Raw genomic sequence first — 12,576 nt, 5'->3', positions numbered from 1 at the left:
GCTGTAGTTTCTTACAGTCTCAGGCAGAGTGTTTGACATACCATTAGATCCTTCATCCTATCAATAAGGGCTGATTTGAACCCAGCTTCCAGGCAGTGCAGATTTTATTTTGTTACAAAGGTGGTTAGTGCATTCTTAATCATTTTTCACTGCATATTTCTTCCCATTCAACAATTTTGCAATTTGATTGTTGCAGGCCACTAAAATAACTGAACTTTTCATCGGCTACATGTTATTTTACAGATTAAAAACCAGGGAACAGGAAGCTGCCTGGACGTTGGGGAAAACAATCATGGTGGGAAACCTCTGATAATGTATCCATGCCATGGAATGGGAGGCAACCAGGTACTAAGAATGGTCATTTGAATATGCCAGCTGTGTTTATCAACCACTCATCTGTGTGCTAAATTGTTTTGAGTCAGATGGTGAAGTACAAAACAAGACAATTATTTTCCGAATAGTAGCTTTATTCACGTGATGTAGCCTTACAGATGTCTGCCTCTTAACTACCTAGGAGGCCACCTTGTGGTGCAGTGGTGGTGTTCCTACCACTGGACTGAGAGGCTCGGGTTCAAGACTCACCTGCTCTAGAGGTGTGTAATAACATCTCTCTGAACAAGTTGATTCGAAAAACGGGTGTAAACACAAAACAGAAAAGGTATTGTACCTGCTAGGGTAGACTTTTTCCCTGTGTGTGGAGCCTCTCTGAGCCTGTAGGGGTTGGCTCTGCAGTGGTTCTTTCAGGGTATATAGACAGCATGCTCCTCATGTTCACCAACCCAGCTGACCTGGGAGGATGTGCAAATGCCAGATGGTGTATTCGGCCATGTCTTCCATCAACTGGGCCAAATGTTCCAGTCTCTTGGTTGGTCTGTGGTGGCGGATTCCTTGCCAGAGGAGTGACAGGGGTTCAGCTGGAATACCACCCATCTCCTCTATCTGCAAGTCTACCTTAGTCTGGCTGAGGAATCCTGGCCAGTGAATTGGTAGGAGCTGGGCAGGACCACTCCAAGTGCTGTCTTACAAGAGTTAAGTGCTGGTCATAAACCAGCTGGTGGCCGCCATGCTGTGGTACCGGCTGGTCCCTTTGACCACTCCTCCTGGTTCATTTCTTCTGGAACAAAAAGATGCACTGGGTTGGCACAGGTTTTCAGTCTCCCTATTGAGGAGCGTAGTCAGTCGCTGGTGTGTGTCACACCCAGATGGTGACTTTCCGCCTTCAGGCCTTCCAGTGATACCTTTTACATTGAGCCTCCTCTTGGGTGGTGTGCCCTGGTGACTTATTATTTTCTGCAAGGTGTGTAACTTCAATTATGACACGCAGCTCCTGTTTATCACCTGAGGGTTTGCAGATCGCCCTCTGGATGGCGCCTGTCTTTTACCAGGACCTGATCACTGTCTGGGACGTGGTCGATTCACGTCGGGCCTACCTTCCATCAGGAGTAGCAGTTATCGTCAGCTATCAACCACTGCCATCCAATGCCTTAAAACTGTTGCGCTCAGACGCGACATTGTGCACCAGTTGGAGGATGCTCAGGTGTGTGCAGTGGAATCCCATCTGCACGTACCTCTGCTCAGATGGAATTTCACAAAGGCCCCAAGGTCCTGAACCTCCCTCAGAGACCTGCGCCACCTCCTTAGTATGTGTTGTGTGTTGTTTCAAGGAGACAAAACAGCATATGCTGCTGCTGCTGCACAACATCTATCTCAACTCTTACGTCTGCCACTCGGACCCGCCATGGCATGCTTACTAGCTGCCAGGTAATGGGGATTCCCAGTGGACAGCTCTCTCCTCGGGAGTCCTTCCTCTTTCCCTCTGGGATCTAGGGTGGAGGGTGTTCCACATAGCAGTCTCTAATAACTGCAGATTGTGATGGTTCACAGACTGCAGTTGGGTGCTGTGGAGTCCGTGGACCATGTATATATTGATTGTGGATGGCTGCACTCCCTTTTTAGTTATTTGAAAAACCTTTCATTGTGCTCTTGGTTGCACTTCAGCCCCACACTCCCATGGGCACCTGGTGCAGAGGGGTGTGGTCAGATCAGAGCTCCTCTGTTTGGGTCTGTTCCTGGGCCTGGCCAGGCTGGCTATGAACAGGTCCAGGCAGCGGGCTGTGGAGGGAGCTGTCTCTGCTGATAGCCTGCCCCTCTTCCGCGGTTATGTTTGAGCCTGGGTGTCATAGAACAGAGGCCTGTACTGTGCTATACTGTTCTTTTGGCCCTCTATGTTGTGCCAGCCTTTTATCCGACTCTAAGCTCAGACTAACCTACAGACCCTTCGTTGTACTATCATCCATGTGCCTATCCAAGAGTCGCTTAAATGTTCCTAATGTATCTGATTCTACTACCACTGCTGGCAGTGCATTCCACACACTCACCACTCCTTTTGTAAAGAACCCACCTCTGACATCTCCCCTAAACCTTCCTCCAATTACGTTAAAATTGTGCCCCTTGTGATAGCCATTTCCGCCCTGGGAAAAAGTCTCTGGCTATCCATTCTATCTATGCCTCTCATCATCTTGGACACCTCTCTTAAGTCACCTCTCATCCTCCTTCACTCCAATGAGAAAAGCCCTAGCTCCCTCAACCTTACCTCATAAGATATGCCCTCCAATCCAGGCAGCATCCTGGTAAATGTCCTTTGCCCTCTCTAAAGCTTCCACATCCTATCTATAATGAAGTGACCAGAACAGAACACCATATTCCAAGTGTGGTCTAACCAGGGCTCTATAATGTTGCAGCACATCCTCATGGCTCTTAAACTCAATCCACCTGCTAATGAAAGCCAACACACCACACACCTTCCTAACAACCCTATCAACTTGGGTGGCAACTTTGAGGGATCTATAGACATGAACCCCAAGATTCCTCTGTTCCTCCACACGGCCAAGAATTCTGCATCCCTGAATTCTGCATTCAAATTCAACCTTCCAAGGTGAATGACTTCACACTTTTTCTGGGTTGAACACCATTTGCCACTCATCTGCCCAGTTCTGCATCCTGTCAATGTCCCGTTCCAACCTACAACAGCCCTCCACACTATCCACCACTCCATCAATCTTCGTGTCATCAGCAAACCCACCCTTCCACTTCCTCATCCAAGTCATTTATAAAAATCACTAAACGCAGAGGTCTCAGAAGCAATCCCTGTGGAACACCATTGGTCACCGAGCTCCAGGCTGAATACTTTCCATCTACCATCACCCTCTGTCTTCTATGGGCCAGTCAATTCTGTATCCAGAAAGACAAATTTCCCTGTATCCCATGCCCCTTACTTTCTGAATGAGTCTATCATGGGGAACCTTGTCAAAAGCCTTGCTAAAATCCATATACATGACATCCACTGCTTTACCTTCATCAATGTGTTTTGTCACATCCTCAAAGAATTCAGTAAGATTTGAGAGATATGACCTGCCCGTCTCAAAGCCATGCTGACTGTCTCTACTCAAACTATAGTTTTCCAAGTAATCATAAATCCTGTATTTCAGAATCCTCTCCAATACTTTGCTCACTACTGACATAATATTGACTGGCATGTAATTCCCATGATTATCCCTATTTCCTTTTTTGAACAAGAGAATAATATTTGCCACACTCTAATCATCTGGCACTACTCCAGTGGACAGTGAGGACACAAAGATCATCGTCAAAGGCACAGGGATCTCTTCCCTCGCTTCCTGTAGTAACCTAGGGTATATCCTGTCTGGCCCAGGGTATTTATCTATCCTTACATTTTTCAAAATTTTCAACACCTCCTCCTTCCTAACATCAACCTGTTCGAGCAAATCAGTCTGTTTCATGCTGTCCTCAGAAACGTCAAGGTCCCTCTCAGTAGTGAATACTGAAGCAAAGTATTCATTTGGGACCTCCCGTACCTCCTCTGACTCTAGGCACAAGTTCCCTCCACTATCCCTGATTGTCCCTACCCTCACTCTGGCCATCCTCTTGTTCCTCACATAAATGTCTGAAGGTTTTCCTCAATCCTACCCGCTAAAGCTTTCTCATGCCCTCTTCTAGCTTTCCTAAGTCTGTTCTTCAGTTCCTTCCTGGCCACCTTGTAATCCTCTAGACCCCTGTCTGATCCTTGTCGCCTTAATCTTTAGTAAGCTTCCTTCTTCCTCTTGACTAGATGTTCCACATCCCTTGTCACCCACGGTTCTTTCAACCTACCAACCCTCCCTTGCCTCAGTAGGACAAACCTATCAGCAGATGCTTCCTAAACAACCTTCACAAATCTGTCGTGCATTTCCCTGAGAACATCTGTTTCTAATTTAGGTGCCCCAGTTCCTGTCTAATAGCATTGTAATTATAATTTCCCTACCTCCCCCAATTAAATACTTTCCCATACCATCTGCTCCTATCCCTCTCCATGAGTATAGTAAAGGTCATGAAGTTATGATCACTATCACCTAAATGCTCTCCCACCAAGAGATCTGACACCTGACCTAGTTTGTTGCCGAGCATCAAATCAAATATGGCCTCCCCTCTAGTCAGCCTATCTACATATTGCATCAAAAACCCTTCTTGGACACACCTGCCAAAAAATGCTTCATCCAAACTATTTGAACTAAGTAGGTTCCAATCAATATTGGGGAAGTTAAAGTCACCCATGACAACAACCCTGTTACTTCTACACATTTCCAAATTCTACCTCCCAATCTGCTCCTCCATGTCTCTGTTGCTACTGGGGGGTCTACAGAAAACCCCCAACAAAGTGATTGCCCCTTTCCTGTTTATGATTTCCACACATACTAACTCTGTAGACAAACTCTCCTCGATGACGTCCCTTTCTGCAGCTGTGATACTATCCCTGATTAGCAATGCCATTCCCCCACCTATTTTACCCCCCCACTCCCATTCCTTTTGAAACATCTAAACTGATACATCCAACAATCATTCCTGCCCCTGTGATATCCAAGCCCCTCTAATGACTACAACATCATAGTTCCAAGTACTGATCCATGCTCTGAGATTGTCCCCCTTATTCCTGATACTTCTTGCATTAAAATAGACACACTTCAACCCATCACACTGACTGCACCTTAGCCCTATCAAGAGCCTATCCCTCCTTGCAGACTCTCTGCACGCTGTATCTGGCTAGTCACTACCTACTCCATCATCTGATCCGTAGCTCAGGTTCCCACCCCCTCCCGCCAAACTAGTTGAAATCCTCCCGAAGAGCTCTAGCAAACCTCCCACCCACCATATTGGTGCTCCTCCAGTTCAGGGGCAACCAGTGCTCCTTGTACAGCTCCCACCTTTTCCCCAGAAGGTATCCCGATGATCCACATATCTGAAGCCCTCCATCCTCCACCAGCCCTGCAGCCACGTGTTCGTCTGCAATCGCTCTCTATTCCTAGCCTCACTCACACATGGCACTGGTAACAATCCTGAGATTACTACTCTGCCTTCTAGCTTCCAACCCCTATATTCTCTTTTCAGGTCCTCCTCCCTTTACCTACCTATGTTGTTGGTACCGATGTCTACCATGGCTTCTGACTGCTCTCCCTCCCCCTTAAGAATCTGTAGACTCAATCAGAGACTGACTCAATCCTGGCACCCGGGAGGCAACACATCATCTGGGAGTCTCGCTCACGATCATAGAATCTCCTGTCCGTTCCTGTAACCATTGAATCTCCTATCACTTTCACTCTCCTATTCTCCCCTCTTCCCTTCTGAGCCACAGAGCCAGGCTCAGTGCCAGAGACCTGGCCGCTGTGGTTTTCCCCAGTAGGTGTTCCCCTGCCACAGGGGCTCCTTGCACGGTCTGCCTATTCCCTTTCCCTCTCCTGACTGCCATCCAGCTACATTTATCCTGTAACTTAAGTGTGACTACCTCCCTATAACTCCTCTCTATCACCCCGTCAGCCTCCCGAATGATCTGAAGTTCAATCAGCTCCAGCTCTCTAACGCAGTCTGTGAGGAGCTGGAGTTGGGTGCACTTCTCGCAGGCATTTGAGAAGGAGCACCCAGTGTCCAACAACGATGCCTTCAGGAAGAGGTGGGCACCGCAGGGGATGGACTGTTTTATTTCCCCCTTTGACTCCATTTTGATTTAGTCCCCTTCTTCCCTCCCTAACCCACTTCACATTTTAATGACCGAATTGCTGCTAACAGGCTTTGCTTGTAAATGTTCAATTGGCCACATGGGTATTTTCCCAGTGGTGAAAAAATAAACAAAGTATACACATAATGGTGTGTTTTTGTGTCACTGCTTTTAAAAAAAATATACACAGACATAGGTGATTTGGGAAAGACATAAGCATTACTGCTGGGCCCTCTTGTGGTGCAATGGTAGTGTCCCTACTCCTGCACCAGAAGGCCCGGGTTCATGTCCCACCTGCTGCAAAGGTGTGTATTTACATCTCTGATCAGGATGATTAGAAAAATAGGTTAATAAAACAAAGTTTCCCCTCAGGTGGTTAGGGGGAAATATATATAAATGGTTTCCCCTGGGGCCGTCTTGTGGAGCAGTGTTTATGTCCCTACCCTGGACCAGGAGACCCGTGTTCAAGTGCCACCTGCTCCAGAGGTATGTAATAACATCTTTGAATAGGTTGATTAGAAAATTAGGATAAATTTGAATGAATTAAAAACAAAGGGCTGAGGCACGATTGCTCTTCTAGCACAGTGGTATTGCCCTTACCTCTGGCCTAGGGGGCCCAGGTTCACGTCCCACCTGCTCCAGACATGTGCAAGAACATCTCTGAATAGGTTGATTTTTAAAAAATAGGTTAAATAGGAAAAGGGCCTGTGGACTTTAGGGGTAAAAAAAAAGAGGCTGGGGACTTTACCCTTAAGAGGCTTTGCATGTAGATTAATCAGTTGGGGAAAAAAACAGGTGAATTACTGACGGTAATTATTAGATGTGAAAATACCAGAAGGTGATGGGGGGGGTTAAACACCCAGCAGGCCCAGGTTCCAGTCCCACCTGCTGCAGAGGTGTGGAAATAGCATCTCTGACCAGGTTGATTAGAAAATATTTAAGAGTTACCTTGCTTCCAGCTACAGTTTGATTTGGTGTTATTGCATTGCTCTTAATGGACATTGCAAGTAAATTAATCACTTGGAACACAGGTTATTTAGTGGTTGTAGAAAAATAACTCTGGGTGATTTGGTGGTGGAATAAATCCATTTGGTTGTGCGCGATAACACTTCCTGATACAAGAGTTTAAAAAAAAGAAAGGAAAGGAAGAAAAAGGGCTGGCTTTATTCCCCATCCAACTTCAGGGTCATAGTCATACAGCACAGAAACAGACCCTTTGGTCCAACTCACCCGTGCTGACCAGACATTATAATCTGACCTAGTCCTGTTTGCCAGCATTTGGCCCGTATCCCTCTAAATTCTTTCTATTTGTGTATCCATCTAGATGCCTTTTAAATGTTGTAATTGGAGCAGCTTCTATCACTTCCTCTGGCAGCTTGTTCCATACACACACCACCCTCTGTGTGAAAACATTTAACCCTCAAGTCCCTAAACTTCTCTTTCTATTATTGTTGCAGTGCTTGTAAATTGTTACTTAGAGGCACGATTGATTTGTGAACTAACCCCACAGAGGCCAGCTTCCCATCACCAAGTCACCCTTTATTTACATGTGCATATTTCTTGACAGTGGTCTGGCTTCCTCAGAGCCAGTTCCCAGAGTGGACAGAACCTCTGACACCCCTGGGTTTTTTTTTCTTTCATAATCCCCCTCTGCACCCAAAGGGGGCCCAGCCCAAATTACATGTGGCCATGTGTGTATGTGTAGTGACACCGTTGTGCTAAAGCTTTGTCCGTACTTTCCACCACCAAGAAAACACCCATGAGGATGGAAAAAACTGAATGGGGGGGGGGGGGGGGAGGGAGAGGGGGAGAGAGGAAGTAGGGAGAGGAGGAGGGGACTAAATCAAAATAGAGTTGGAGATACTCCTGCTCATATCTATCAACTAGGACTCCCTGATTGGTGCTGTTATGGTCCAATCAGGGAACTCATTCTGAGGTCCATCTGTCTGACCTCGTTACAATCACTACAATTTGGTGTCAGCCTAATTTTTTTTAAAAAAGGGCAGGCTCTCCATTTTGATTTGGTCCTTCTCTTGTTTACCACACCCTTCCTTCACTTCAGTTATTGTTGCAGTACTGCTTGTGCTTGTTAATTGTTACTGTTTAGTTTTAATTTGGTAGTGGATTTTCACCAAAACAGGCTGGTTTTCCAACTGGGTAATTTGATGATGGGTTTACAGAGGGGGGGGAAAAAAGGCAAATTTTCTCTTAAGGGAGTAGGTCAGGAACAGGAAAGAGGCAGTTTGGAGTTGTATTGAACTACAAAATACAATGATTTGGAGAATCAATCTAAACATCAGGTCATAGACAGAGAACACAGGGGGCTAACACCTTCAACATATTGTCTAACTATCACCATTTTTAACAGCTAACCCGAGAATGCAACTTTTAAAAAAAAGGGTTTTGTGATTTACACATGAAAGAAGTGAAACCATCACTATATTCTAACAGATGAAACGCTTAACAGACAATCAATTTTTCAATGTATAATTTCAGTTACATCACACTGCAAATTTTTGCTATAAATTCTGTGTTACGACCGAGCCCTCCAAAATCACCTGATGAAGGAGCGTCGCTCCGAAAGCTAGTGTGCTTCCAATTAAACCTGTTGGACTATAACCTGGTGTTGTATGATTTTTAACTTTGTACAAAATACAAGTAAGCATTTATGGAAGACAGAATGACTTCTGCCTTGGTAAATGCATGAGAGCACTGTAACAGTATGGTGGGGAAATTGCAGGTAATAATGTTCCCACATGTCTGCTACCATTGTCTTTGTGGGTGGTACAGTTTGTAGCTTGAAAGGTACTGTTGAAGTCATGTTGTGCTGTTGCATGTTTAATCAGTAAATGATTAATGTTTGAGAACAGCCTTGACAGGTTGCTGCATAATTGATGGCTAGATTATTAATGTTTAAGAACAGCTATCAACAAAGCAAATAGAAAGCTGAACTTTTCTAACCAATACAATGGAGAATAATTCAAAGGAAGTCATGATCTAACCTTGGGAATGGTTTCCAACTGTAGTTACTAAGATACACAGATAACTTCCCAGGCCTGCAAGTGATGCAGGAAAGGTTTTTTTTTATTCTTTGCAACTGAGTTAGAAAGATCAAGATGTCGAGAAATTAAAAATTAGTTCAAGTTGATAGGAGGGAGAGGGTAAATTGAAAATGCAATGACTGCTTCCTGTATGATTCATCTGAATAAACCAGGGAGTAGATGAGGAGAAAGTGAGGACTGCAGATGCTGGAGATCAGAGTTGAGAGTGTGCTGCTGGAAAAACACAGCAGGTCAGGCAGCATCTGAGGAGTAGGAGAATCGATGTTTTGGACAAGAGCCCCTCATCAGAAATTCCTGATGAAGGGCTCTTGCCTGAAACGTCGATTCTCCTGCTCCTCAAATGCTGCCTGACCTGCTGTGCTTTTCCAGCATCTCACTCTCGAGAGGGAGTAGATGAGTCATACAGACCAGGAAATTGCTAAATTTAACCTCTTTTTAGGAAAATCAGAGTCTCGCACCTGTTTCTTATCATATGATCCCCTTAGAATTAAGTGTGGGTCCAGTCTTGGGCTTGAATATGATGTTTTTTCCTCTTTACCATAATGGAAACATAAGACCAGGAGTAGATTGTTCAGTCTATCAAGCCTACCCCGCTATTCAACTAAATTTGACTTTCTAGCTCAATGCCATTTTCTCACACTACCTCTGTATCCCTTCATGTCACTAGTTTCCAGAAACCTATTGATTTCTGTCTTGAACATGTTCAGTGATTGAACTTCCACGGTCTCCTGGAACAGAGAATCCCAAAGATTCAACACCCTCTGAGTAAAGTCATTCCTCTTCATCTCAATCTCAGGAAAAAGTGTGGGCTTTTAAGACTATGTCCATGGTTCTAGAGTTACCAGCCAGTGGAAACATCTTACCTACATCCACCCTGCCATGTCCTGGAAGAATTTTTTTAAGTTTCAATGAGATCACCTCTCATTGTTTGAAACTCCAGGGAATACAGACCCAGTTTCCTCAATCTCTGCTCATAAGAAAATGCTGCCCTCCAAGGGACTAATCTGGTGAACATTGTTGAATTCTCTCTATGGCAAGTGTATTCTTCCTTAGGACACCAAAACTGTACACAGTACTCCAGTGCTGTCTCACCACGGCTCTACACAGATGCAGCAAGACAACTTTATTTTTGTCCTCAAATCCCCTTGAACTGACTGCGAGCAGACTATTTGCTCTCCAAACTGTTTGCTACACCTGCATTCCAGCTTTTAGTGACTATGAATAAGGACACCCAAGTCCCTTTGGTCAAGCATATTCCCTAACTTCTCATCATTTAAGAAATATGCTGTCTTTTTGTTTTTTTTTCTATCAAAGTGGATAACTTTATTCCATCTGCCATGTTTTTGCCCATTTATACAGCCTGTCTAAGTCATTTTGAAGTCTCCATGCAGTCTTCTCACAACTTGCATTCCATTCCCACAGAGTTTGATGTTACCTGCAAATGTGGAAATATTACAATTGATTCCCACAGCCAAGTCCTTTTGTAAATTGTGAACAGCTGAGGATCTAGTTCTGACTTTTGTGGTACCTCACGAGTAGTCTGCCATCCTAAAAATTATCCATTTATCCCTACTCTCTGTCTGTTGATCAATTCTCAACCCATACTAGCATAATCTCCCCAATCCTTGTGCTGTAGTATTGTTTACTTACCCTCTGTGAGACCGTATCAAAAGCTTCCTGAAAATCCAAATGTACCACATCCACTGGTTTTCCCTTATCTATGCTAAAATAAGATCCTCAAAAAAGAATTGTCTGTTAAACATGACTTCCCTATCATAAATCCATGTTAACTTTACCCAATGTTTGCATTTTTGTTTAATTGTTTAGTTATCACATCATTTCTAAAATAGCTTGATGTCATCAGCAGGAAAATGTTATAATTCAACTGGTTTGTAGCTATCCATTCTCCCTCTTCTTCCATTCTTAAATAGTGGCATTATATTAGCTACCTTCCAATCAGTAGGAGGTTTCCCAGAATCTATAGAATTTCAAAAGATAGCCACCAATGCACCCACTATCTCTAAACTACTTCCTTCAATATTTTGGGATGAAGCTCATCTGGTCCAAGAAATTGATCAACTCTCGATCCAGCTCATTTTTCAAATTGAATATGATCATGAATGGTCATCACAAAGTGTATGTGAAAAGAATGCCTCCTCTTGTGGGTCTGTCCACACCTAGGGGGTACTGTTTGAAAATTAGGGTTTGCTCTTTTAGGACAGACGAGGAGAAATATTTACTCTTAGGGTTATGAGATATTGGAACTCCCTGCCTCAGAAGGTGGTGGAGGTGGGTCATTTGTAAGATACAAGCTGGTCGATTCCCTTGTCTAACAAGAATCTAAGGTTAATGTAGATCGTTTCTGTTCTGAATTCCAACTTCCCATCTGAATAGCAATGAAGTTATTAAATGGCACAGCAGGCTTGAAGGGACAAAAAGTCTACATCTGCTATCTTGTATGTTCATGAGACAAAAGTTTCCCTTTTTATATAGGTTGGCTTGTAATAAACGCTACTGTTTTGGCCTTGGAGAGGCAGAGAGATATCTGATATGTCTGATGTTTCAATTTAACACCCATTTTCCATTGAAATTTTCAGTATTTCGAATACACATCTCAGTCTGAAATCCGCCACAACATCGGGAAGCAACTGTGTCTTCATGCTGTGTACGGCCCAGTTCGATTAGAGCTATGTAAATACAAAGGAAAGGATACAAGAGTGCCAGGAGAGGAACGCTGGGAAATTTTACATGTAAGTGTTGCATATAGATGGGAAGTGTGTTCTGTGGGAGCGGGTGAGAGTTTGGCAATTCTGCCTTTGCTTTTACTCGTGGTCATTCTTAATGCAATTCTTGATTGAGAGTTTTGGTATCCACTACTGATCCTTTACTCATCCAAACCTTTGCAAACAAACCTGTACCTGGAATCTACTGACTAAAATACAGAATGGGGAGATGGGTTTACTTTTCTTTCTGTAGCCCAAAAGTAGCAAGATTAATTGTACTGTCTTCCTCTGGCACCTGGGATTAATATCCGTTAACTTGCCACATACAGAGAATCAAACCTAGGGCTTTCCCAACTGGCTTTGCTGTTCACTGAATAAAACCTACGGACCCATTAAAGAACTTGTTGAAATGGATTGCACCTGAAATAAGGGAAACTTGTAAACATTGACCAAATAGCCAAGGGATCTTGTAGCTTACAGCAGCATTCCAATTAACTCAGAGTACAGCATGACATGTCTGAACTGGCTCATTTTTAAAAATCAGTTTTTTTTTTGACTTAGTAGCCATTTCTGTAACTAACCTTTCTCATCTTTCTCTATCGATAGTTGCTCTCTTAACCTTCTCTTATTCCTTTAAACTACAAATGTATTGACCTGCGTCTTCACTAGGTTGATTAACGAGACTCGCTCAATAGGTTCTGACTCAAATTTATTCTTTTCCAGAATCCAGAACTATAGAACTCTT

The 12,576-nt window shown here is 43.9% G+C and overlaps 1 protein-coding gene across 4 annotated transcripts in view; it reads left to right on the top strand.

The window, feature by feature from the left end:
• LOC140471186 (polypeptide N-acetylgalactosaminyltransferase 6-like) overlaps positions 1–12,576 on the top strand; it is an 85,565-nt gene that overhangs the window by 63,885 nt on the left and 9,104 nt on the right. For all 4 annotated transcript variants that reach the window (XM_072567077.1, XM_072567076.1, XM_072567075.1 and 1 more), the window contains 2 exons: positions 244–345; positions 11,706–11,858. In XM_072567077.1, the coding sequence (XP_072423178.1) occupies positions 244–345; positions 11,706–11,858 (255 nt within the window). The remainder of the gene's footprint in view (positions 1–243; positions 346–11,705; positions 11,859–12,576) is intronic.

Source organism: Chiloscyllium punctatum, chromosome X (genome assembly GCF_047496795.1).
Source record: "Chiloscyllium punctatum isolate Juve2018m chromosome X, sChiPun1.3, whole genome shotgun sequence".
Classification (NCBI taxonomy): domain Eukaryota; kingdom Metazoa; phylum Chordata; class Chondrichthyes; order Orectolobiformes; family Hemiscylliidae; genus Chiloscyllium; species Chiloscyllium punctatum.
This window is presented reverse-complemented; position numbering and strand designations above follow the sequence as displayed.